The 27,174-nt window shown below is 50.3% G+C and overlaps 1 protein-coding gene across 1 annotated transcript in view; it reads right to left on the reverse strand.

The window, feature by feature from the left end:
• Nucleotides 1-22,927, reverse strand: part of LOC140419719 (plasminogen-like) — a 181,888-nt gene extending 158,961 nt beyond the window's left edge. The window contains exons 1-2 of the mRNA XM_072503660.1: nucleotides 22,834-22,927; nucleotides 22,603-22,738 (exon numbers count right to left, since the gene is read on the reverse strand). Of these exons, the coding sequence (XP_072359761.1) occupies nucleotides 22,603-22,738; nucleotides 22,834-22,879 (182 nt within the window). The 5' untranslated portion in view covers nucleotides 22,880-22,927. The remainder of the gene's footprint in view (nucleotides 1-22,602; nucleotides 22,739-22,833) is intronic.
• Nucleotides 22,928-27,174: the final 4,247 nt, after the last annotated feature.

The following is a 27,174-nucleotide window of genomic DNA, read 5'->3' on the forward strand; positions in this document are numbered from 1 at the left end:
ACCTCCCGGGCTCATCAAAACCTGTGTCACCAGGTTGCAACAACTGCGGCCCCTCCCCCACCACATTCCCATTCACGAGCCAACCTTCGCTTGCTAGTGCTGAGGCCCCTGCCCAGGCCCCCCTCCTCCCAATCCCCTCCTCCATAACCCAGTTCCAGAAAAACAAACAAAACTAGTGCAAAGTCACACCCCTAGAAAACTTCCACAAACCCAAAGCCCAATATACATATAACCAACTATAGACAAAGATAAACTACCCTGCCCCGTTCAATCAAGTCAAAACCCATACTTTCCCGCCATCAAATACAAAATGAGAAACAACGAAAAAGAGAGATCAAGACAAAGCACAGTCCCCATCCACTCAATCCAGGTCCATATTCCAGTCCAATCTCTTATTTCAGTCCCAATCCTTTGGCATTCACGAACGCCTCCGCCGACTCCACCATCTCAAAGGACAAATCCCTCGAGTTGTGCGTCACCCTCAACTTCACAGGGTAGACCACTCCAAACCTCATGCCGTTGCTGTCCAGTGCCACCTTCATCCATCCGAAGGCCACCCGCCTTCTCGCCAGTTTCACCGTCAAATCTTGGTATATTTGAATACCAATGCCTTCCCACTTCACCTCTAGCCTTTGCTTCACCCAACTCATGACCTTCTCCTTAACATGAAACCTTTCGAAGCAAATTATAACTGCTCTTGGTGGCTCATTTGCTTTTGGCTTTGGTCTGAGCAACCAATGTGCTATATCAGGCTTGTATCGGGCAGGAGGGTTCTTCCGCTTTCCCCAACAGCTCTACCAGCATCTTTGCAAAGTACTCGGTCAGCCTCGGGCCCTTCACTCCCTCAGACATGCCCACGATCTTGCCTTAACCTGTTCTCCGGGTCCTCCACTTTGGCTCTGAGCCCTTTGTCCACCTCCGTCATTCTCCACAGCTCCTCACCCATCAACACAAACTGATTACTGTGCTGCGACACAGCCTCCTCCATCTACCTTCAACTTCTCTCTTTGTTCCCGTACCTCGGCCAATGCCTTCGACATTGCTGCTTTCGCCTCCTCCACCCACTCCTTCATCACAGCCATCATCTCTCTCCCCAGCATCTCCATGTGCTTGGCGAACTGCCTCTCAAATTCTAAGGCCATCACCTTAGTCAGAGTTTACAATGTGAGGGGTGCGACCCCCATCCAGCGATCCCACCTCCACCATCCTTCTTCCCATTGGACTCACACTCACTAGACGGCAGATATTCACTTGCCCCTTTCTTTTGGGTCTTCAACATTTTCCACCTTCCTTATACCTTCCTACACTCAAAAACTGCGCCTGAGACCGGGCATTAAAGTCCAAATACCAGAACCTAACCTGCGACCTCCACCTACATGCCACCACCAGAAGTCCCCAAGGACTTTATATAAATGGACTTTATATAAATGGACTTTATATAAATATATAAATGGACTTTATATAAATTATATAAATGGAGAAAGACGGACTTCCAGTGACGGGGATATGCTGGGTAGTCGCACATCAGGTGGCTCTCCCCTGTAGGACAAGCTCTCCGTATACACAGGATCTGCTCAGACGAGGAGGAGCGTAACAGACATCTACAGACGTTGAAAGATGCCCTCGTACGAACGGGATATGGCGCTCGACTCATCGATCAACAGTTCCAACGCGCCACAGCAAAAAACTGCACCGGCCTCCTCAGAAGACAAACATGGGACACAACCGACAGAATACCCTTCGTCGTCCAGTACTTCCCCGGAGCGGAGAAACTACGACATCTTCTTCACAGCCTTCAACACGTCATCAATGAAGATGAACATCTTGCCAAGGTCATCCCCACACCCCCACTACTTGCCTTCAAACAACCGTGCAACCTCAAACAAACCATTGTTTGCAGCAAACTACTCAGCCTTCCGAACAGTGACCACGACACCACACAACCCTGCCATGGCAATCTCTGCGCGACATGCCAGATCATCGACATGGATACCACCATTACACGTGAGAACACCACCCACCAGGTACGCGGTACATACTCGTGCGACTCGGCCAACGTTGTCTACCTCATACGCTGCAGGAAAGGATGTCCCGAAGCGTGGTACATTGGCGAGACCATGCAGACGCTGCGACAACGAATGAACGGACATCGTGCGACAATCACCAGGCAGGAATGTTCCCTTCCAGTCGGGGAACACTTCAGCAGTCAAGGGCATTCAGCCTCTGATCTCCGGGTAAGCGTTCTCCAAGGCGGCCTTCAGGACGCGCGACAACGCAGAATCGCCGAGTAGAAGCTTATAGCCAAGTTCCGCACACATGAGTGCGGCCTCAACCGGGAACTGAGATTCATGTTGCATTACATTCATCCCCCACCATCTGGCCTGCGAAATCCTACCAACTGTCCTGGCTTGAGACAATTCACACCTCTTTAACCTGGGGTTACCCCATCTCTGGATCTGTAAAGATTTAATCACCTGCTAATGGTCGCATTCCAAGCATTGTTTGGCAGCTTTGAATTTGTCTATATATTTGTTTTTGGAACATACCTCTTCATTCACCTGAGGAAGGAGCAGCGCTCCGAAAACTAGTGACATCGAAACAAACCTGTTGGACTTTAACCTGGTGTTGTAAAATTTCTTCCTGGACAAAAAAATAGACACTTTTGACCGAATTTAGCCCACAAAATCAGACTAAAACATCCCCTCACCCTCAACGACAAGATATGCAGTAAAAATGCCAGGAAGCAGCAGCTCAAGATGCAGCAGGGAATCTAGAACTGCAGCAAGGGACAAGAGCAGCGAGCAAGTGGGTCAGCGGGGGGGTCCTCCGCCACCCCTGAGAGAGGGAGACCGACGACCCGAAAAGTGAGCTCTGCCCCCCTCGCCAGGTGCTGGATGGAAAAAGTTCCTCACTAGGGTACTGAAGAAGATGAGAGGCAACATCTAGGCTGAAATAAAGGTGGCAGTCAAGGTTACGGTGACGGAGGCACTGGCCACCATGCAGATGGCTCTCAACGGGAAAGAGACTGGAAGCCCAGGGGAGCACGATAAAGGAGCTAGAAAAAGCATCAAAGTACCAGAGTGACTGAATCGTCACCCTGGAGGCCAAAATCAAGAGGTTGGTGGCGACCTAGGGAAGCCTGAAAGGCAAGGTCGAGGACCACGAAAATCGGTCGAGGCAGCAGAATATCAGAATAGTGGGCCTGCCAGAGGGAATCGAGGACAAGGACCCGACCAACCATGTAGCCCAAATGCTGGGCAACCTAGTGGGAAGGGAAAGCTTCCCCAAGTCACTGGAGATCGACAGGGCTCACAAGTTGCTCCAACCAAACCTAAGGCGGGGGAGCAGTCAAGAGCAGTAATAGCCTAGCTGCACAAATGCCAGGACAGGGAAAGAATCCTTCACTGGGCCAGACAGATGAAGGCATGCAACTTGGAGGGACATAAAATCAGAGTGTACTAGGACACTGGGTCCGACCCGGCAAACCACAGGACGGAATTAAATCAGGTAAAGTCCGCCCTATACAAAAACAGAATTAAATTCAGGATGCTCTAACCAGCCAGGTTCTGGGTAACATATTAGGGCAAGGAACATTACTTTACTGCCCTTGCAGAGGCAGACGAGTTTGTCCTTAAGAACGGTTTGGACAGGCAGCAAGGGAGACAGCAGTGAGGAAGACACAGAGAAGGAGGAGGAAATCAATGGACAATTTTGCGTGGGGCGTCATCGCCCCACTATGAACTGGGAGGCCAGTTCACAGAAAGGAGGGGGTGAGTGCAACAAAGTGCAGGAGAGGGTGAGGAGGAGATAGAGGAGATACCAAAACAGCGGGCGTAGAAGAGGATCAGACTGACCCCAGGAGGAGGAGGCCACCACATGAGCGAGAAAGCTAGCGGCAGGTGGTATGAGTGAGAGGGGGCCGCGGCGCACCTTCCACCATGGAGAGAGCGTCTGGTGGGGGTGGGAACACAATGCAGGGAGGGGGCTGGAAGCACCACTAGGACTGGGAGAGGTCATGCAGAGAGCATCAACTCCATGCATCGGGGAAGGCGTCGGGACCTGACGGGCTCCCGGCGGACTTCTACAAAAAATCCACAACGGCACTGGCCCAGCATGAGGGAGATATTCGCAGACTCGCTAGCGAGTGGCACCCTGCCTCCAATGCTAACACAAGCCGCCATATTGCTGATACTCAAAAAGGACAAAGACCCAACAGAATGCGGATCATACAGACCCATTTCGTCGCTCAATGCGGACGTGAAAATATTCGCAAAGATCCTGGCTAAGAGTCTGGGGAACTGCATACCAGACGTGTCGCAGAGGACAAGATAGGCTTTGTTAAGGGTAGACAGCTAACAGCAAACATCAGACGGCTGCTGAATGTGATCGTGACTCCATTCAGGGAGAGAACACCAGAGGTGATCGTCTCCCTGGACGCAGAAAAGGCCTTCGACAGAGTCGAGTGGAAGTACCTCATTGAGGTACAGGAGCGTACTAGGTAGCACGGTAGCCAGTGGTTCGCACAGTTGCTTCACAGCCCCAGGGTCCCACGTTCAATTCCCGGCTTGGGTCACTGTCTGTGCTGAGTCTGCACGTTCTCCCCGTGTCTGCGTGTGTTTTCTCTAGGGTGCTCCAGTATCCTCCCACAGTCCAAAGATTTGCAGGTTAGGTGGATTGGCCATGCTAAATTGCCTTTTGTGTCCAAAAAAAGGTTAGGGGGGTTACTGGGATAGGGTGGAGATGTGGGCTTAAGTAGGATGCTCTTTCCAAGAGCTGGTACAGACTTGATGGGCTGAATGGCCTCCTTCTGTACTGTAAATTCTATGATTCTATGCAGATGTGTTTCACCAGGATGTTGCCTGGGATGGAACATTTAAGTTATGAAGAGAGGTTGGATAAGCTTGGGTTGTTTTCGCTGGAGCAGAGAAGACTGAAGGGCGACCTGATCGAGGTGTACAAGATTATGAGGGGCATGGACAGGGTGTTCCCCTTAGTTGAAGGGTCGGTTACGAGGGTGTGGTAGTCATCACTGTTGCATTATATTGTATATACAGCACTGCGTACGAGAGTATTACATTAAGGCCCCTGTACTACAGGTACGGGGGTAGATCCCTGCCTGCTGACTCCGCCCAGTAGGCGGAGTATAAATGTGTGTGCTCTCCGAACTGCAGCCATTTCTGCAGCTCCAGATTCTGTACACGCGGCTGAGCTCCAATGTCTTTCCCTTCATCCAGGACGTGCCTACCTACGCAGAGGCCATGGCGCTACTGAAGGAGAATTACGTTGTAGGAGGCCACACATCTCTGTGTAATAAAGCCTTGATTACTCTCTACTCTCGTCTCATCGTAATTGATAGTGCATCAATTTATTACACAGAGATTTTACAAAGATGGATCTCTGCATCAAGGCGGATCACCTGCAGCTGCATCCTCAAGCAGACAACGCCAAAAAATACTTCCAACATTGGCTAGCTTGCTTTGAAGCTTACATCGGATTTGCGACAGACCCAATCCCAGATGCAAAGAAGCTCCAGATTCTATACACGCGGCTGAGCTCCGATGTCTTTCCCCTCGTCCAGGACGCGCCGACCTACGCAGAGGCAATGGCGCTACTGAAGGAGAATTACGCTCAGCAGACCAACAAGATCTACGCCAGGCACCTCCTATCCACGCGGCACCAACTTCACGGTGAGTCTGTGGAAGATTTCTGGCGTGCCCTGCTTGCCCTGGTGAGAGACTGTGACTGCCAGGCCGTTTCGGCCGCTGAACATTCTAACCTGCTAATGAGAGACGCGTTCATAGGGTCGGCCTATATCCGCCAGCGCCTCTTAGTAGGGGTTACGCTTGACCTCGAGGCGATCAAGAAACCCGCGCTCACGCTCTCAGTCGCCTCACGCAACGTACAGGCGTATGCCCCCGACTGCACAGCCCACCCCCTGTGCATCGTGGACCCCGCCAGCGGCCACCCCATCGTGGACCCCATCAGCGACAGCCCCCAGCCAACCCCACGCCTGTGCCGCGCGGCAGCAAACCAACCCCGGGGGACCCAAGTGCTACTTCTGTGGACAGACAAAACACCCCCGGCAGCGCTGCCCGGCGCAGAGCGCGCTCTGCAAGGCCTGCGGCAAGAAAGGACATTTCGCTGCAGTGTGCCAGGCCCACTCAATCGCTGCTATTGTCCCTGCACCCCCCCGCGTGTGGCAAGTAGGCGCCTCCATCTTCCTCGCCTCAGACCACGTGCGGCCCGTGGACGCCGACATCTTATTCCCCTCACAACACGTGCGGCCCGTGGGCGCCGCCATCTTGCTTGCCTCACAACCAATGGGCGGAGCCATCTTGCCTCCCCCAGGACACGTGCGGCCCGAGGGCGTCGCCATCTTCCCAGCCTCAGGACACCTCATCGGGCCGCTCATCACCTGCAACTGCCGACGACCAGCCACTTCTCGCGTCCGTCATGATCGACCAGACCCGACCGCACAACCTCGCAACCGCGTCAACAAAGGTGAAGGTCGATGGGCATGAGATATCCTGCCTTCTGGACTACGGGAGCACTGAGAGCTTCATCCACCCCGATAAGGTGAGGCGCTGCTTCCTCGCGGTACACCCCATTAACCAAAGAATCTCCCTGGCATCCGGATTTCACACCGCAGAGATCCGGGGGTACTGCATCGCCACCCTCACCATCCAGGGCGTAGAGTTCAGCGGCTTCCGGCACTACATCCTCCCCAACCTCTGCGCTACTCAGCCTGGACTTCCAGTGCAACCTCCAGAGCCTAACCCTGAAATTTGGCGGGCCCCTACCACCCCTTACTGTTTGTGGCCTCACGACCCGAAAGATCGACCCGCCTTCTCTGTTTGCAAACCTCACCCCGGATTGCAAACCCGTCGCCACCAGGAACAGACGGTACAGTGCCCAGGACAGGACCTTCATCAGGTCCGAGGTCCAGTGGCTGCTGCGGGAAGGTATCATTGAGGCCAGCAACAGCCCCTGGAGAGCCCAAGTGGTAGTGGTGAAAACGGGGGAGAAAAACAGGATGGTCGTTGACTACAATCAGACCATCAACCGGTACATGCAGCTCGACGCGTACCCCCTTACACGCATATCTGATATGGTCAATCAGATTGCACAGTACCGGGTCTTCTCGACAGTGGACCTGAAATCTGCCTACTACCAGCTCCCCATTCGCAAGGCGGACCGCCCGTACACCGCGTTAGAAGCGGACGGCCGCCTGTATCATTTCCTTAGGGTTCCCTTCAGCGTCACTAACGGGGTCTCGGTCTTCCAACGGGAGGTGGACCGAATGGTTGACCGGTACGGACTGCGGGCCACTTTCCTGTACCTGGATAATGTCACCATCTGCGGCCACGACCAGCAGGACCACGGCGCTAACCTTTCCAAATTTCCCCACACCGCCAAACTCCTCAACCGAACCTACAACAAGGAGAAGTGTGTGTTCAGCACGAACCGATTAGCCATCCTCGGCTATGTGGTTCAGAACAGAGTTCTAGGGCCCGACCCCGATCGCATGCGCCCCCTCATGGATCTCCCCCTTCCCCAATGCCCCAAGGCCCTCAAACAATGCCTGGGGTTCTTTTCGTACTACGCCCAGTGGGTCCCTAACTACGCGGACAAGGCCCGCCCACTCATCCACTCCACCGGTTTCCCACTGACGGCCGAGGCTCACCAGGACTTCGACCGTATCAAGGCCGACATCGCCAAGGCCGCGATGCACGCAGTCGACGACACGCTCCCCTTCCAAGTCGAGAGCGATGCATCAGACGTCGCTCTGGCCGCCACCCTCAACCAGGCAGGCAGGCCCATGGCATTCTTTTCCCGCACCCTCCATGCCTCCGAAATTCGGCACTCCTCTGTCGAAAAGGAGGCCCAAGCTATCGTTGAAGCTATGCGGCACTGGAGGCATTACCTGGCCGGCAGGAGATTCACTCTCCTCACAGGCCAACGGTCGGTTGCCTTCATGTTTAACAACACACAGCGGGGTAAGATCAAAAATGATAAGATCTTGCGGTGGAGGATCGAGCTCTCCAACTTTAATTAAGAGATTTTGTATCGCCCCGGTAAGATCAACGAGCCCCCCGATGCCCTGTCCCGAGGTACATGTGCTGGCGCAAAAGTGGACCGACTCTGTACCCTGCACGATGATCTCTGTCACCCAGGGGTCACACGCTTTTATCACTTTATTAAGGTCCGCAATTTGCCCTACTCCATCGAGGAAGTCAGGGCTGTCACCAGAGACTGCCAGGTCTGCGCGGAGTGTAAACCGCACTTCTATCGGCCAGACCGTGCGTGCCTGGTGAAGGCCTCCCGCCCCTTTGAACGCCTCAGCGTGGACTTCAAAGGGCCCCTCCCCTCCACCGACTGCAGCACGTATTTTCTCAATGTGGTCGACGAATATTCCAGATTCCCCTTCGCCGTCCCATGCCCCGAAATGAGGTCTGCCACCGTCATCAAAGCCCTCAACACCATCTTCGCCCTGTTCGGTTTCCCCGCCTACGTCTACAGCGACCGGGGATCCTCATTTATGAGCGATGAGCTGCGCCAGTACCTGCTCATCAGGGGCATTGCCATTTCGGCAGCAGCTGTAGGAGGCCACACATCTCTGTGTAATAAAGCCTCGATTACTCTCTTCTCTCGTCTCGTCATAATTGATAGTGCATCAGAGGGTACACAAATTTAAGGTGATGGTAACAGGTTCAGGGGGGATTTTAGGAAAAACCTTTTTATCCAGAGGGTGGTGACGGTCTGGAATTAACTGCCTGGGAGGGTGGTAGAGGCGGGTTGCCTCACATCCTTTAAAAAGTGCCTGAATGAGCACTTGGCACGTCTTAACATTCGAGGCCAAGGGCCATGTGCTGGCAAGTGGGATTAGGATTGGCAGATCAGGTGCCTTTCATGCAGAGGTGCAGGCTCGATGGGCTGAAGGGCCTTTTCTGCACTGAATTGTTCTGTGACTCTGTGAGGTACCAGAGCGGTTTGGGCTAGGGACAGGATTCACCTCATGGGCGAAACTCCTGTATAGTGCCCCCAACATGAGTGTAGGACCAACACCACCAGCTCTGAATACTTCCAGCTGCACAGAGGCACAAAGCAGGGACGCCCGCTATTCCTGCTCCTATTCGCCTTGGCAATCGAGCTGCTGCCGATCGCCCTGAGAGCGGCGAGAAGCTGGAAGGGAATCCGAAGAGGAGAAGGAGAGCACAGAGGCTCACTCTATGCGGATGACCTGCTTCTCTCCAGCTCCGACCCGCACAGCAGCATGGAAGGAATCATGAAGCTCCTGATAAGAGTTTGGAGCCTTCGCGGGCTATAGACTCAAGCTGAGAAACAGTGAGCCCGAGAGGAGGAGGGGCAGAGCTGGAGGGACTACTATTTAAACTAGCCCAAAACAGATTCCTCTACCCGAGGATCCAGATTGCCCACGACTAGACACGGATCAACAAATGGAAACTGACCAGCCTAGCGGAGAAAGTGAAAAAGGACCGACAGAGATGGGACACACTCCCACCCTCATTGGTGGGGAGGGTGCAGATGATAAGATGAATGTGCTGCCCAGGTTTCTCTTCCTGTTCAGGTCCATACCGATCTACATCCCCAAGGCCTTTTTTAGCTCAATAGATATGAGGGCGGCCACGGTGGAGGGGATGGATGAAAGAACCAGACACGGAATGGACGAGGATGGAGATCTCCTGTACAGGAACGACCCTCCGGGCCTTTCCATGGCAGCACTCCCATCCCCACCAACAAAATACTGAACAAGTGACCCTAGAGGAACTGACAGAGACTGGACCTACCTCGTGGTAATGAACTCTGACCTCTACAGGTTAAAAACTTTCTCCGCAAGGAACGAGAGCCTACAAGAACTACCAGGAACGGACAGGGAAGGGAGGGGAGGGGGGGGGGGGGGGGGGGGCCAAAGAAAGAAGAGGGGGAGGCCGTAAAACAGCCAAAACAGATATCAGGAGGCCCAGAGCAAGGCCACGAGAAGCGGAACCCCCAAAGGAGCACTGAAGGGGGGCAGGAAGGAGAAGGGGGAGGGCAATCAACAAAGAGCGGGAGGGCAAAGGGGAAAACCGCACACATGTAAATAGAAGATAACTACCCACTGTGTAATAAGCGACCCAAGAAAAGATCCTGAACCAACAGAAGGAGGGGTCAGGGGGAACCAAGCAGATGGGACAGAGTGGATCGATACAAAGGGAATTGTCATGTATATTGTAACCGATGCACATACCCTCGCTGAATGAAATGTAGAAACCTCAATAAAAACATTTTTTTTAAATGGAGAAATACTGCAGAAAGCTGCAGCACAGGGCTTTGGGGCTCCTCATCCATAAATCACAAAAAGCTAGCATGCAAGTTCAGCAGGTAATAGGGAAGACAAATTGAATGCTTGCCTTTATTTCAAAGGGAATGAAGTATAAAAATAGGGAAGTCCTGCGAAAACTATACAAGGCATTAGTTAGACCACAGCTGAAATACTGTGAACAGTTTGGTCCCCTTATCTAAGGAAAGATATACTGGAATTGGAGGCAGTCCAAATAAGCTCACGAGGGTGATTGGAGGGATTTTCGTATGAGGAAAGTTAACCTGTTGGATTGGCAGCATATCCCCCAAGTGGGATCTGGCAGTCTGTGCAAGGTTCTGAGCAAGTTCTGCGAGGTCTTCCGGACTGGCTTGGGTACAATTAAGAGAAATGTAGCCAAGGTCCAGGTGGAAGCCCAGCCCAATATTTCCATGCCTTCCCAGTTCCCTACACCTTAGCACAGTGTTACAAAGACCAAAGAACAAAGAAAATGACAGCACAGGAAAAGGCCCTTCGGCCCTCCCAGCCTGCGCCGATCCAGATCCTTTATCTAAACCTGTCGCCTATTTTCCAAGGATCTACTTCCCTCTGTTCCCCGCCCGTTCATATATCTGTCTAGATGCATCTTAAATGATGCCATCGTGCCCGCCTCTACCACCTCCGCTGGCAAAGCGTTCCAGGCACCCACCACCCTCTGCGTAAAAAACTTTTCACGCACATCTCCCTTAAACTTTCCCCCTCTCACCTTGAAATCGTGACCCCTTGTAATTGACACCCCCACTCTTGGAAAAAGCTTGTTGCTATCCACCCTGTCCATACCTCTCATAATTTTGTAAACCTCAGTCAGGTCCCCCCTCAACCTCTGTCTTTCCAACAAAAACAATCCTAATCTACTCAACCTTTCTTCATAGTTAGCACCCTCCATACCAGGCAACATCCTGGTGAACCTCCGCTGCACCCTCTCTAAAGCATCCACATCCTTCTGGTAATGTGGTGACCAGAACTGCATGCAGTATTCCAAATGTGGCCTAACCAAAGTCCTACACAACTGTAACATGACCTGCCGACTCTTGTACTCAATACCCTGTCCGATGAAGGCAAGCATGCTGTATGCTTTCTTGACCACTCTATCGACCTGTGTTGCCACCTTCAGGGTACAATGGACCTGAACTCCCAGATGTCTCTGTACATCAATTTTCCCCAGGACTCTCCCATTGACCGTATAGTCTGCTCTTGAATTGGATCTTCCAAAATGCATCACCTCGCATTTGCCTGGATTGAACGCCATCTACCATTTCTCTGCCCAACTCTCCAATCTATCTATATTTTGCTGTATTCTCTGACAGTCCTCCTCGCTATCTGCAACTCTACCAATCTTAGTATCATCTGCAAACTTACTAATCAGACCACCTATACCTTTGTCCAGATCATTTATGTATACCACAAACAACAGTGGTCCCAGCACGGATCCCTGTGGAACACCACTAGTCACCATTCTCCATTTTGAGACACTCCCATCCACCACTACTCTCTGTCTCCTGTTGCACAGCCAGTTCTTTATCCATCTAGCTAGTACACCCTGAACCCCATGCGACTTCGCTTTTTCCATCAACCTGCCATGGGAAACTTTATCAAAAGCCTTACTGAATTCCATGTATATGACATCTATGGCCCTTCTCTCATCAATTAACTTTGTCACTTCCTCAAAGAATTCTATTAGATTTGTAAGACATGACCTTCCCTGCACAAAACCATGCTGCCTATCACTGATAAGTCTATTTTCTTCCAAATGTGAATAGATCCTATCCCTCAGTATCTTCTCCAACAGTTTGCCTCCCACTGACGTCAAGCTCACAGGTCTATATTGGCTAGCTGGAAGAAGAGAAAGGGTGGTGGTTGAGGGGACATGTTCAGACTGGAGTCCAGTTACAAGTGGTGTACCACAAGGATCTGTTTTGGGGCCACTGCTGTTTGTCATTTTTATAAATGACCTGGAGGAGGGCGTAGAAGGATGGGTGAGTAAATTTGAAGATGACACTAAAGTCGGTGGAGTTGTGGACAGTGCGGACGGATGTTACAAGTTACAGAGGGACATAGATAAGCTGCAGCGCTGGGCTGAGAGGTGGCAAATGGAGTTTAATACAGAAAAGTGTGAGGTGATTCATTTTGGAAGGAATAACAGGAAGACAGAGTACTGGGCTAATGGTAAGATTCTTGGCAGTGTGGATGAGCAGAGCGATCTCGGTATCCATGTACATAGATCCTTGAAAGTTGCCACCCAGGTTGAGAGGGTTGTTAAGAAGGCGTACCGTGTGTTAGCTTTTATTGGGAGAGGGATTGAGTTTCGGAGCCATGAGGTCATGTTGCAGCTGTACAAAACTCTGGTGCGGCTGCATTTGGAGTATTGCGTGCAATTCTGGTCGCCGCATTATAGGAAGGATGTGGAAGCATTGGAAAGGGTGCAGAGGAGATTTACCAGAATGTTGCCTGGTATGGAGGGAAGATCTTATGAGGAAAGGCTGAGGGACTTGAGGCTGTTTTCGTTATAGAGAAGAAGGTCAAGAGGTGACTTAATTGAGGCATACAAGATGATCAGAGGATTGGATAGGGTGGACAGTGAGAGCCTTCTTTCTCGGATGGTGATGTCTAGCACGAGGGGACATAGCTTTAAATTGAGGGGAGATAGATATAAGACAGATGTCAGAGGTAGGTTCTTTACTCAGAGAGTAGTAAGGGCGTGGAATGCCCTGCCTGCAACAGTAGTGGACTCGCCAACACTAAGGGCATTCAAATGGTCATTGGATAGACATATGGACGATAATGGAATAGTGTAGATGGGCTTTAGAGTGGTTTCACAGGTCGGCGCAACATCGAGGGCCGAAGGGCCTATACTGCGCTGTAATGTTCTATGTTCTATAATTCCCTGGGTTATCCCTGCTTCCCTTCTTAAACAAAGGGACAACATTAGCAATTCTCCAGTCCTCCGGGACCTCACCCGTGCTCAAGGATGCTGCAAAGATATCTGTTCTTCAAACTTTTTTTCCGGAGACCCATTTTTACCAACCGGTCAACCTTCGGGACCCAACCCAGCCGACCTACGCGACCCACGATTTTCTCTTACATTTAATGCGAGAAGTGAGCCTGCTTGGTCCTCACGATCTCACTCCAATCAGGTTCACAGGAAGAGAGGGCTATGCGCATATCGGTTGAAGGATTCAGCCGGTTCCTTTGTGGCGTCTTCATCTTTGTGAGGACGGAAGATCCAACCTCGTACATGTAGGTTGTTGTGAAGAGCAAGAGCAACAAAATGCTTGTTTTACTCAGCTCTGGATACTCCTCAGGGATGCTACTCCAGAATGCTGACAGCCTCATTGACTTGTGCCGTGTTTTTAATGTGCTGTTACAGCTGAGGTGCAGAAGCTCAATTTCTTCATTTGGAGTCTGCTGCAAGTTAACAACTGATTCTGAGACCTCAAACTCAAAGGGACTTTTCACTCACCTCTTCTCACTCAAAATCTTAAACTTCTCCTCTGGAAAATAGCGACCCAAATTGTCGATCAGGGCAGCCAGATGCAACTGAATAAGGCTTGCCAATCCATTTACAGTTTCCTTACTAACGCTGTTTTCTTCGATGTGTCGTAGCAGTGTGGAAAACATGGGGTAGTTTTGGCTTCGCACTCGCAATTGCCAAACTTTCAATATGTTTTGGAAAGCTTCGATTTCTTCAGAGTGCCAAAGACAATCATCATCCTTCCCTTGCAATTTGAGGTTTGTAAACTCTGAGTAGCACCCGACCCTTTGACAGCCAACGTACTTCTTAGTGGATCAATAAATGTGTGCGCTCAGCCCCCATATCGGAACACAAAGTGTTTAAAAGTCTGGTATTGAGTGGGCTGCGTTTAATGAAATTCACAACTTTCACTATTCCTTTCAACACCACTTCAAGATCGGATGGAATTCCTTTCGATGCCAGTGCCTCACGGTGAATGAAACAATGATTCCAAACAACGTCCTGACCAGCTGCCTCCTTAAACCTTACTATAACTCCGCTGTTTTTCCCAGTCCAGTTGGCTGCTCCATTACTTGTGATTCCTGTTCAATGAACCCAGTCAAGCCCGCACTTTCCAATCACAAAACTATTCAAAACTTCAAAAATTTCTGCACCAGTCATGTGGGTTGCTAAAGGCAGGTAGCAGAGCAAATCTTCAACAAATTCATTGTGCCAAACATACCTAACGTAAACTAGCAAGGTTGCACAATCTGAAATGTCTGTACTTGCATCCAGTTGTATTGAAAACTCCTGTGCTGATTTTAAATGAGAAATAAGCTGGGCTTCTATATTCTCAGCAATATCACAAAGTCAGCAAGCCATTGTGTTATCACTAAGGGTATGCCTTTCACTTTTTCAACGAACCTCTCATCTATGACCGTACGAACTATATCTAATGCTGCAGGGAGAATTAATCTCTCTGCTACAATGTGGGGCATTTTCTCTTTAGCTGCATGGTAAGCTACCATGTAAGAGGCTAATTGTACTTTGTCGTTCAATGTAACATTTCTGCTGAGGACTTCAGCTGACGATTGAAGTTCTCGTTGCATCGTTTGAAAAAAATCAAGAGGTTTGTCCTCGAACTCGCCATGCTTAGTCTTCAAATGCCTTTGAAGTTTTGAAGGTTTTAAACTTTCATTTGCCAGCACTTCTCTGCATATAATGCACATGGGCCTTGCATCCTGATTTGCATTGGCACAATTAATAAATCCATACCTTAAAAAATCATCTTTATACTGCTCTGTGCCTGATTTCAGTTTCTTCTTCATGGGTTGTTCACCAGAGGTCCGGGGGCTCACACCAGCACTGCTTTGTCCTGGTGTGGACTCTCCTGAACAGCTCACACCAGCACTGCTTTGTCCTGGTGTGGACTCTCCTGAACAGCTCACACCAGCACTGCTTTGTCCTGCTGTGGATTCTCCTGAGCCAGTCTCTCCAGCAGATTTAGTTGTGAGATCCTGGCCAGTTTGTGTCTCTGGCCCTCTCTTCCTTGTAACAAAACGATCCATTTGAAATTTTACTGTCCTGTTGCTTGTTTGCTGCTGACAAAATTGAGGAATCGCAATCGCGCCCAAAGCACGTGATGTCGATGTTCGGGGGGAGTGTGACCTGTTCTCTGCCTCCCTTTAGGCAGGTGTGGTGAACCACTGTATTATATTGTACTTACTGTTCTTACTTATGGTACTTACTGTTCTTACTGTTTGTTACATGTCTGGGTTTGTCCCTGCTGGCTCCGCCCCTCGGGCTCAAGTATAAAGGTAGCTAACCTCCAGCCCCGCCCTCATTCTGGGATCGGCTGCCAGCAGGTGCCTTTTAGCTGATTGACTTGAAGTCCGCGTACCACCAGCTCCCTATCCGCCCGGAGGACCGCCAATACACTGCCTTCAAGGCAGATGGCCGCCTCTACCACTTCCTCAGGGCCTCCTTCGGTGTCACCAATGGAGCCTCGGTCTTCCAACGGGAGATGGACCGAATGGGTGGCCAGTACGGCCTGCGGGGCCACGTTCCCGTATCTGGATAATGTCACCATCTGCGGCCATGACCAGCAGGACCATGATGCTATCCTCCAACATTTCCTCCACACTGCCAAGCTCCTTAACCTAACATACAATAAGGAGAAATGCGTTTTCCGCACAACCCGCCTAGCCATCCTTGGCTACGTTGTGGAAAACAGAGTCCTAGGGCCCGACCCCGACCGCATGCGCCCCCCTCCTGGAACTCCCCCTCCCCCACTGCCCCAAGGCCCTGAAGAGATGCCTGGGGTTCTTTTCCTATTATGCCCAGTGGGTCCCCAATTATGCGGACAAGGCCCGCCCACTCATTAAATCCACCATTTTCCCTCTGATGGCTAAGGCCCGCCTAACCTTCAACCGCATCAAAACAGATATTGCCAAAGCCACGATACATGCAGTCCATCCCCTTCCAAGTGGAGAGTGATGCGTCTGACTTTGCTCTGGCCACTACCCTCAACCAGGCGGGCAGGCCCGTGGCTTTCTTCTCCCGTACCCTCCATGCCTCCGAAATTCGACACTCCTCCGTCGAAAAGGAAGCCCAGACCATTGTGGAAGCTGTGCGACGTTGGAGGCATTACCTGGCCGGCAGGCGATTCACTCTCCTCACTGACCAACGGTTGATTGCCTTCATGTTTAACAATACGCAGCGGGGCAAGATCAAGAATGACAAGATCCTAAGGTGGAGGATCGAACTCTCCACCTATAATTATGACATCTTGTATTGACCTGGGAAGCTCAATGAGCCCCCAGATGCCCTATCCCGCGGTACATGTGCCAGCGCACAAGTAGACTGACTTCGGGCCCTCCACAATGACCTCTGTCACCCGGGGTCACCCGTTTTTTCCATTTAATCAAGGCCCGCAGCCTGCCTTACTCCATCGAGGAGGTCAGAACCATGACCAGGGACTGCCAGCTCTGCCCGGAGTGAAAACTGCACTTCTATTGGCCGGATAGAGCACACCTGGTAAAGGCCTCCCGCCCCTTTCAGCGCCTCAGCATCGATTTCAAGGGCCCCTCCCCTCCACTGACCGTAATGTGTACTTTCTCAACATCATTGATGAGCACTCACATTTCCCTTTTGCCATCCCGTGCCCTGACATGACCTCTGCCACAGTCATCAAGGCCCTGCACGGCCTCGTCACCTTGTTCAGTTTCCCCACTTATATCCATAGTGATCGGGGTTCCTCCTTCATGAGTGATGAGCTGCGTCAGTTCCTGCTTAGCAAGGGCATCGCCTCAAGCAGGACTGCCAGCTACAACCCCCGGGGAAATGGACAGGTGGAGAGGGAGAACGCGACGGTCTGGAAGGCCGTCCTTCCTGCCCTACGGTCTAGAAGTCTCCCTGTCTCCCGCTGGCAGGAGGTCCTTTCCGATGCGCTCCACTCCATCCGGTCGCTCCTGTGTACCGCCACCAATGTGACCCCTCATGAGAGGATATTTGTCTTCCCCAGGAAGTCCACCTCAGGGGTCTCGCTCCTGTCCTGGCTGACGGTTCAAGGGACCGTCCTCCTCCGGAAGCATGCGAGGAATCACAAGTCGGATCCCCTGGTCGAACGGGTCCTTCTCCTCCATGCTAACCCCCAATATGCCTACGTGGCACACCATGACGGGCGGGAGGACACAGTCTCCCTTCGGGACTTGGCACCCGCAGGTTCCCCAGCGACCATCACCACTACCCCCGACTCTACACTGTCTCCCTCTGTTGCTACTCACGACTCTACACCGTCTCCCTCTGTTGCGACTTATCTGGAAGATGACATGCTTGTGGATACACAGGCCTCAACACTTCATCCAACACCAGTGTCCTCACCACAGCCGGGACTGAGGCGATCACAGCAGAAGGTCAGAGCCCCCGACAGACTCGATCTCTAATTCAACCCGTCCACTTCACCCCCACCGGACTCTTTTTTAACAGGGGGTGAATGTGGTGAACCACGGTATTATATTGTACATACTGTTCTTACTTATGGTACTTACTGTTCTTATTGTTTGTTACATGTCTGGGTTTGTCCCTGCTGGCTCCGCCCCTCGGGCTCAAGTATAAAGGTGGCTAACCTCCAGCTCTGCCCTCATTCTGGGACCGGCTGCCAGCAGGTGTCTTTTAGCTGATTAAAGCCACAGTTTACTCTTCCGACTCTCGTCTGTCGTCATTGATGGTACCTCAGCAGGAAGATTAGGTAAAATCTTTTTTTAAATCTTCTGCGTCTCTGCAGCAGCCGGTTATTAATAACGCCGGCTACAAGCGGCCTTCAAAATGGCCGGGAACATGTAAAGAAAATGCGGCCGCACTGCGCATGCGTGCTCGATCATCGGTGCGCATGTGCATAGTTTTGCGCATGCGCGCCGATGTTCGGGCGCGCATGACGCATTTTTTTTACATGCTCCCGGCCATTTTGAAGGCCGCTTGCAGCCGGCGTTCTTAAAGGCCTGCTGCTGTGGCTGTTGCACGCGGATTTGCACGATCGGGAGCACTGCGAAGGACGACTCGGCGACCCTCCCGTCAACCGCCCGTGACCCACCCGAGAGTCGCGCCCCCGAGTTTGACAATCACTGCCTTAGCAGAGAAAGGCGAGACCGAACTTTGTCGCTTGGAGAATTTGGGCATCATTAGACCCAGCACTTCGCCAATTGAGTGGCCCCCAAGTCCCAAGATTGAAGCTGGATAAGACAGTCTGTCTCTGCTGGGACTATAAACTAACGGTGAACACGATTTCGAGGTTAGACCGTTATCCTTTACCCCATATCGAGGATCTTTATGCTACATTGGCTGGTGGCTGTACATGCATGAAATTAGACATAAGCAATGCTTTCCTGCAGCTGGTGCTCAATAGGTCCTCGCGGAGGTATGTCACAATCAATACGCAAAAGGGTCTCAATGAGTACACCAGACCCCCATTTGGAGTGCGAAGTCTTTCAGCGCATAATGGAGAACATCCTGCGCGGGTTGCCACACATTACGGTCTAATTAGACTATGTGCTAATCACGGGGACCACGGACCAGGAGTGGAATCTCAAAGTGGCGTTGCAGCACTTTTCTGCGTATGGGATATGCCTGAGCCAACGAAGTGCGTGTTTCACGCAAAGGAAATAATCTACTTGGGGTATTGGATGGACCGAGACAGCCTGCACCCAATCGCCGAGAAAACGAGAGCTATTTAACTGATCCCCGCCCCGCGAGACACCACAGACCTTCGATCTTTACTGGGATTGGTCAATTATTATGGTAGACTAATTCAGAAATGGCGACCATCCTGGCCCCTCCTTCATTTAATAATAATAATCTTTATTGTCACAAGAAGGCTTCCATTAACACTGTAATGAAGTTACTGTGAAAAGCCCCTAGTCGTCACATTCCAGCGCCTGTTTGGGGACACGGAGGGAGAATTCAGAATGCCCAAATTACCTAACAAACATGTCTTTCGGGACTTGTGGGAGGAAACCGGAGCACCCGGAGGAAACCCACGCAGACACGGGGAGAATGTGCAGACTCCACACAGACAGTGACCCAAGCCGGGAATCGAACCTGGCACCCTGGAGCTGTGAAGCAACAGTGCTACCCACTGTGCTACCGTGCTGCTCATGTCCTCAAGCAGCACCAGCCTTGGGTGTGGAGCAAGACCCAGCATGAGGCATTTCAAAAAGTGAAACAGCGGTTGCCCTCTTCGGGGTTGTTAACACGTTTTGATCCTTCAAAGCCATTGCTCATCACATGATTCATCGCCGTATAGAATTGGAGTAAGAAGTCTTACAACACCAGGTTAAAATCCAACAGGGTTGTTTCAAATCACTAACTTTTGGAGCACTGCTCCTTCCTCAGGTCAAGCATCCACATCATGTATAGAATTGGAGCAGTCCTGTCTCACCAGATGAGTGATGGCCATGTATGTCTGATCGTCTCCGTCTCCCGGGTGCTGGCTGTGGCTGAGCAAGTAGCTCAAATAGAAAAAGAAGATCTGGCGGTCATATTTAGGGTGAAGAAATTTCATCAATACCTCTATAGCCCCCATTTCTTTATTATCAAGGATCACAAGCATTTCTTTTTCGACCCTTGGAATCACAGAGGTGCTCGTAACAGATAATGGCACGTCTTTCACGAGTGATGGGTTTTCTGCTTTCATGAAGGGCAAAGGGATTTGGAACATCCGCACTGCCCCATACCATCTGGCATCAAATGGCTTGGCAGAGAGAGCCGATTAGGTGGTCAAACAGGGGTTAAAGAAGCAGAACTCTGGCGCGATGGATACCTGACTGGCACGTTTTTTGTTCTTGCACAGGACCACACGACATACAGTAACTGGGATGGCCCCCGCTGAGATGCTCATGGGTTCTTGGCTTCGTACCCAACTTGTTGCAAAGTTGTTCCCCGGTTTGATATCGACCTTTCCAACGTTTGCTCCTGCAGTGTTTGTTTGTAACTTCACGGACGGTACTCAATGGCTCCCTTGTCGTCCGTCAGAAGGGACCAGTCTCTTACCAAGTTTAGGTCCGCCCTGGATGAGACGGCATTTGAATCATATTCGCTCTTGGAGGTTGACCCTTCGTGCGGTTCCTCGGAAGCATCCTGAGCAGGATTCTCCAACTCCATTGCTGAACCAGCCATGGAAATGCAGACATCTGAGGTCTCTGATGCAGATTCAATGGTTCAGCCGAGTCCTGTCGACCGCCCACCACGACATTCCCCTTCGAGGTATTCACTGGCTGATCTGGCGCCTTGGGTGCATATCGTTCTGCCGGATCTTAAGAGGGTCCAACACCCTCCACCTTCTCCCCCTATTGACCGTCGAGGATGTCTTCGGACTTTGTGGGGGAGGAATGTCATACCCCGCACAAGACTTATGGTGTGGGAATGATCTTCCTGGGGCAGCACGGTAGTACAACTGGATAGCACTGTGGCTTCACAGCGCCAGGGTCCCAGGTTCGGTCACTGTCTGTGTGGAGTCTGCACGTTTTCCCTGTGTCTGCGTGGGGTTCCTCCGGGTGCTCCGGTTTCCTCCCACAGTCCTAAGACGTGCAGGTTAGGTGGATTGGCCATGTAAATTGCCCTTAGTGTCCAAAAAGGTTAGGAGGGGTTGTTGGGTTACAGGAATAGGGTGGAAGTGAGGGCTTAAGTGGGTCGGTGCAGACTTGATGGGCCGAATGGCCTCCCTCTGCACTGTATGTTCTATGTTCATGTTCTCTGTTCCCCGTGGTTCTCGCAGATATGAGCTCTCCTTCTGAGGGCCGGAGGAACTCCATTCAGCTTTGTATAAAAGGTCGGCCAGCAAGGCACCAACCGAGGAGAGACTCCTAGATCTTATGGTCTTATAACACACAATCACAGGCACTCACATAGTGGGTAAGGATGAGTGAGTGAGCATGAAGAGATTGGGAGTGAGCCTGACAAACAGACTCTGTCCCTCTCACACTCTGATGGTCATTGTCATTAATTACTGTTTTTAATTATCAATTATTGCTTTAACATTGCATTATTTTTGCTCAGCAAGTTGCTTATTTTCTTCCCATCGCAACTTTATTTTGAAATTCACATTTAATGTGCCAAATGTCTTTCCGAAATTTGCTCACTGGTCCCTGGATTGAGAAGAAAATGGAAATGTGGCTCATCAAATGAAAAGGTGAGACAAACCTGGTTTAATGGCTCCTCAGAAAAAAAGCGGCGGGATTCCCTCAGCCCAGGCTGGGCCGGAGAATCGTCGGGACGGGCGTGAATCGTGCGACGCCGCCCCAACACCAGTCCGCCGATTCTCCGGAGAGCGGAGAATCGGCGCCATTGGCGCGGTGCCAGTCGGGGGGCGCTCTACGCAGCCCCCACCCGCCGATTCTCTGCCCGGGATGGGCCGAGCGTCCGCGCAAAAAATCTGAATCCTGCCGGCGTCGTCCATGTGTGGTCTTACCTGGCGGGACTTTGGCGTGCCTGCATCCGGGAGCGGCCTGGTGGGGTGGGGGTTGGGGGGGGGCCCGGGGGAGCCGCTGCTGTGGCCTGGCCCACGATCGGGGCCAATCGATCGGCGGGCCGGCCTCTCGGGCTAGGGGCCTCTTTTGTTCCATGCCGGCCCCTATAGTCCTACGCCATGTTGCGTCGGGGCCGGCGCGGAGAAGGGAGCCACTGCGCATGCGCGCATTGGCGCCGGTCCCATTGCGCATACACAGACCGCGGCGCCCATCTGATGCCGGGATCGGCAACTGGAGCGGCGTGGCTCGCTCCAGTGCCATGCTGGGCCCCTGTAGCGGTCAGAATCGCTGCTCCTGAGGGCATGTTGACGTCGTCGAGAAACGCGACGCCGTCGTGCCTCAGGATCAGAGAATCCCGCCCAGCATCTTTGACAGTGTAGCACCCCCTAGCCACTTCACTGGAGTAACAGGTTAGATTTTGTGCCTATGTCTCTGGAGTTAACTAACAACAATCCGAGTAACAGGGGCAGCACGGTGGCTCAGTAGTTAGCACTGCTGCCTCATGGTCCTGAGGTCCCGGGTTCCATGCCCATTCTCCTCGTGTCTGTGTGGGTCTCAGTCCCACAATCCAAGACGGGCAGGGTAGGTGTATTGGCCACGCTAAATTGCCCCTTAAATGGAAAAAAATAATTGGGTACTCTAAATGTAAGAAAAAAACAATCCAAGTTACAGGTGTCGGAGCCACAGCTAACACCTTTGTTCATATACTAATAGTCTGCTATGTATTTCCAGAATGTTCAACTTTTTATTCAATAAAGCAAAAAAATTACCTGCAAAGAAATTGGGTTTCTACGTTACATTTTTCTGCACATTCTTCCACACTGACTGTTGGGTATGTTGATTCATGTGCAGAATAAATCCAGACCCCCTCTGTTTTTACATAATCATCCAGTATATCGCTTCTTACTGTACAAAGAAATAGATATTGCTTTAGTTTGCTTTATTTATCACAATATGCTTGACACAAAACTATCTAAATCAATTATATTAACTTCACTTACCGAAACATGGCAGAATCAGAAAAAGGAGTCCTGTGTAAGCAAGCATTTTAATCCTGATTGGAACCACTTGAGAAGCTCCTGCTATGGCAATGGGTCTTATTTATTGATTGCATCACCAAACAAACAAGCCTGGGCAGAAAGAGCAACTTTGCGTTTAGAGATAGTAAATCATTCTCTAAACAAAGATGGTGCGCCCTTGCTAACATTACCCAGGGGGGGTTCAGAAAACTTTCAGTGCTTCAGCTTTTTTTTTCAGAGAAAGCGTCAATGTTTTAACATGATTGTTTATTCATTTTCATTTGACTTTTACAAATTCAACAACATCTACAACGTTTTGAATCTCTATCGTCGGAAATGCAGACATTTGGTCACAATTTATAAAGTTAAACAGAGGTTGGAGTGGACTCAAAGTACCATTTCCTTTCACAAAGGAAAGGCATGATGAGGTTGGACTCTGTAGTGCCAACGGTGCTGATGCCACATAGGTTCTAAAGGCCAAGTGGTATCAGTGTATTTCTAGCCATTTTCGACATGGCCCACATGGTACCCCATCCTATGATGTGCACTCCTGTAGGAAGTGCCATCATTGCATCAGAAACATTGGAAGAGGTCCTACCATGACATCAAACAGCCAATCCAGCTGATCCGATGCTCATCTTCCCAACCGGATTTGCGCATGTTTACTGAATACCTGTGATAACCTGCAGTGATCTGCATATCTGCATGTACACAAGTGGTTAATGTAAATACACTACAACTAAGTAATCACTAGAGGGAGCACTAGAGATGTATAAATAGACAGACGAAAGCCAGGATCAACTCTTTCACAGGAACAGCAGCTAGTGACAAGACACAGCCAGCTCAGCACAGGTGTCCTTCTTAATCAATCATGTTCATGTAACATCTAGTTTAAGCTCTGGAGAGAGAACAAACTTACTCAAGATAGCATTTACTTCAACTGGAAACTACGAGCATTATTTGGGCATAAGAAATAATATATGGTACCAAGAGTGACTTTATGAAAGCTTATTAGACAGATTACAGAAAGAAAGATCGAAAAGAGAAGAAAACTCATACTGGACATTTGACTTGGGAAGGCCTTGCAGCATAGGGATCCTCGACGACCTACCGATTCAATGGAACATGTTCGACATCCACAGCTGCTGAAAACAACCGGTAACTTATGTGATAACTGGAAAATTTTTAAACAAATGTTTCAAATATATATGGTGGCTAATGATTTGAGCACAGCCTCTGAAGACAAAAAAATAGCACTGTTACTAGCAATAGCAGGACACCAAGCTAGAGAGATCTAGAACTCCTTTAATTACTTGGAAGGTGAAGGCAGAACTAAATTGAAAGTGATACTTGAAAAATTTGAAGATCACTGTAACACCTGCAACTATGCTGCTTTAAAAGATTAAATGCTCAGAGACCAAATTGCACAAGGAATAAGTGATGCGGAACTCAGACAATCATTATTAAAACAGAAAGGTCATATCCGAATAACTCAGTCATGTCTGAATAGTATTGTTTGATAAACAAATCACCTTCTGTGGTTTTGGATTTGTTAATGTGCTCTTCACTTTGGATGCTGCAAACTGCTTGTTCCAGGGTGCTGCGGAAGATATGTTCAACTGCAGGTTGAAGTTCAGGCAATGTTATGCCTTTTGAGGTAAATGTTTTGGGTTTTGTACCTTTAAGAGTCTTATTTGTGATTTTCGGGCATTTCCCCTTTAAGTAGGCGCGGCCTGCATCTTCTGACATCATGACGCTCGTGACATCACACGCACTAATCGACTTGTGCATGCGGTGATAGATCTTTGAATGGTGTATGATCTTTTTCCAACTGTGCATACGCGAATTCACTGAATACCAGTGATAACCATTAACAGGTGACACATGCATTCAGCAGCATCCGGGATCCACCAATAGCATTATTTATAAGACCAACCTGCAGATGAGAGACTTTTGACTTCTGTTTACTTAAAGCAAGGATCACGGAAGTATTACGGATTGTGTTTGGGGTCTGCTGCTTCATACAAAAAGGCGCAGCAGCAGGATTTGGTTGTCCAACTCTGCATGAATTATGGGGGCTCTAGTTGCAGTGCTTCTGGATCTGCAACATGGTAATGTAATTGATTCTTAACTTCCGTCTGAAATGACCGACCAAATCTCTCGGTAAAGTGCAATTAGGAATGAGCAACATATGTGGGCCTTGCCAATGATGCCCACATCCCATCAAAGAATAAAAGAAATTACAGCTTTATTCAAAACACTCCTAATTATATAAACAGAGATGAACTGTTCACCTTGGTGCATTCCCTTCGTACCTGTTGTACGGGTGCCTTCGCCTGACCTACAATGCACCTGTAGCATGGCTGGTGGAGGGCGGTTGACTTTCACTGGGAAGATTACTAGGCAGCACGGTAGCACAGTGGTTAACACAGTTGCTTCACAGCTCCAGGGTCCCAGGTTCAATTCCCTGCTTGGGTCACTGGCTGTGAGGAGTCTGCATGTTCTTCCCATGTCTGCGTGGGTTTCCTCCAGGTGCTCCGGTTTCCTCCCATAGTCAAAGATGTGCAGGTTAGGTGGATTGGCCATGCTAAATTGCCCCTTCGTGTTCAAAAAGGTTGGGTGGGGTTACTAGTTTACGGGGATAGGGTGGAGGCGTGGGCTTAAGTGGGGTGCTCTTTCCAGGTGCCGGTGCAGACTCGATGGGCCGAATGGTCTCTTTCTGCACTGTAAATTCTATGATTCTATGATTACAGATGGCCTTAGAGGACCCAGCTTCGAATTCGGCATGGGTGATCCCAGTCTAAGTTGGCTGAGAGACAACAGCATTGGAACAGAGTGGCAGTGGTAGGAGAACAAATGTTGTCATCCCGAGGGAGGGTCAAGCCCCATGGTGTCGCTGCCATTACCATGGGCAGAACCTCACCAATCTTGGAAATCTGTTGGAGGACAGACTTCTGGACAGGGGTGAGAGTTTGCAATCCCCTTTGAAAACCAAGATCTGCAACCGTAGCAGTGTGACCCTGCACGGAGTCACCGGGTAGTTTCTGCCCGTGCTACAATGGAAGCTGAGGCATTGGCCACAAGATACTGCATCACAGGTGGGTTGCAAGTGCTGTCATGGAGTTAACCACCACTTCCATGCTGGAAGGGATGGGCTTCAAGTTCTGTATGATGCCCTGTACCACAGTGGAGCCTACCTCCTCCTTGCTCCTCAACAGTAACAGGAGACTCTGTGGCAGGCCAGTCAAAGTACCAATCATCATAATGTACTTGTTAATTGCAGTTCTTCAATATGCATAATTGAAGTACTCATCCGATTCGATTGATGCAAAACATGCTTGTGATTTTGCCCTCCAGGAAGTTTTTTTTGTATAAATTTAGTGTACCCAATTCATTTTTCCAATTAAGGGGCAATTTAGAGTGGCCAATCCCCCTACCCTGCACATCTCTGGGTTGTGGGGGCGAAACCCACGCAAACACGGGGAGAATGTGCAAACTCCACACGAACAGTGACCCAGAGCCAGGATCAAATCTGGGACCTTGGTGCCGTGAGGCAGCAGTGCTAGCCACTGCACTACTGTGCTGCCCCAGACCTCTATGGGTTGATAGGTGAGCTGTCCTTTCCCCCACCTGGGTACAGACTACTCCTTCTGCAATCGCAGGTGTGTTACCCGCCCCTTTATCTCCTCCCTGCTCACCACCCAAGGACCTTTTCTTTTCAAGTAAGATAATGTTTCACATGCACCTCCTTCAATCTGGTCTGTTGTGTTTGCTGATCCCAATGCGATCTACTCTACATTGGAGAGACTAAGCACAGACTGGGTGACCGATTTACAGTACACCTTCGGTCCATCTGCAAACAGAACGAAGACCTCCCTGTCTCTTGCCATTTCAACTCACCATCCTGCCCTCATGTCCACATATCCATCCTTGACCTGCTGCAGTATTCCAGTGAAGCCCAGCGCAAGCTGGAGGAACAGCACCTCATCTTCCGATTAGGCACGTTACAGTCTTCCAGACTTAACATTGAGTTCAACAACTTCAGATGGTGAACTCTCTCCTCCGCCTTCACCCCATTTTTATTTCTATCAATTTATTTTAATTTCTTCCAACAAACTGTTTTTCTGTCACAGTCTCCCCTCCACACAATCCACCCCACTTGGGCCATTTAATCCCTGCTCCTAGTTGTTCTGTGACACTCTGCTTACCATTGTTCTGCCATTAACATACTCTAATCTCTTTATGTGCCACTGTCAGCACCATTCATATCCTTAATCATCCCCATTTATATTCCCTGTGTTTTTCTGTCCATGACAGGGGTGG

This window comes from Scyliorhinus torazame, chromosome 1 (genome assembly GCF_047496885.1).
Source record: "Scyliorhinus torazame isolate Kashiwa2021f chromosome 1, sScyTor2.1, whole genome shotgun sequence".
Taxonomy (NCBI): Eukaryota; Metazoa; Chordata; class Chondrichthyes; order Carcharhiniformes; family Scyliorhinidae; genus Scyliorhinus; species Scyliorhinus torazame.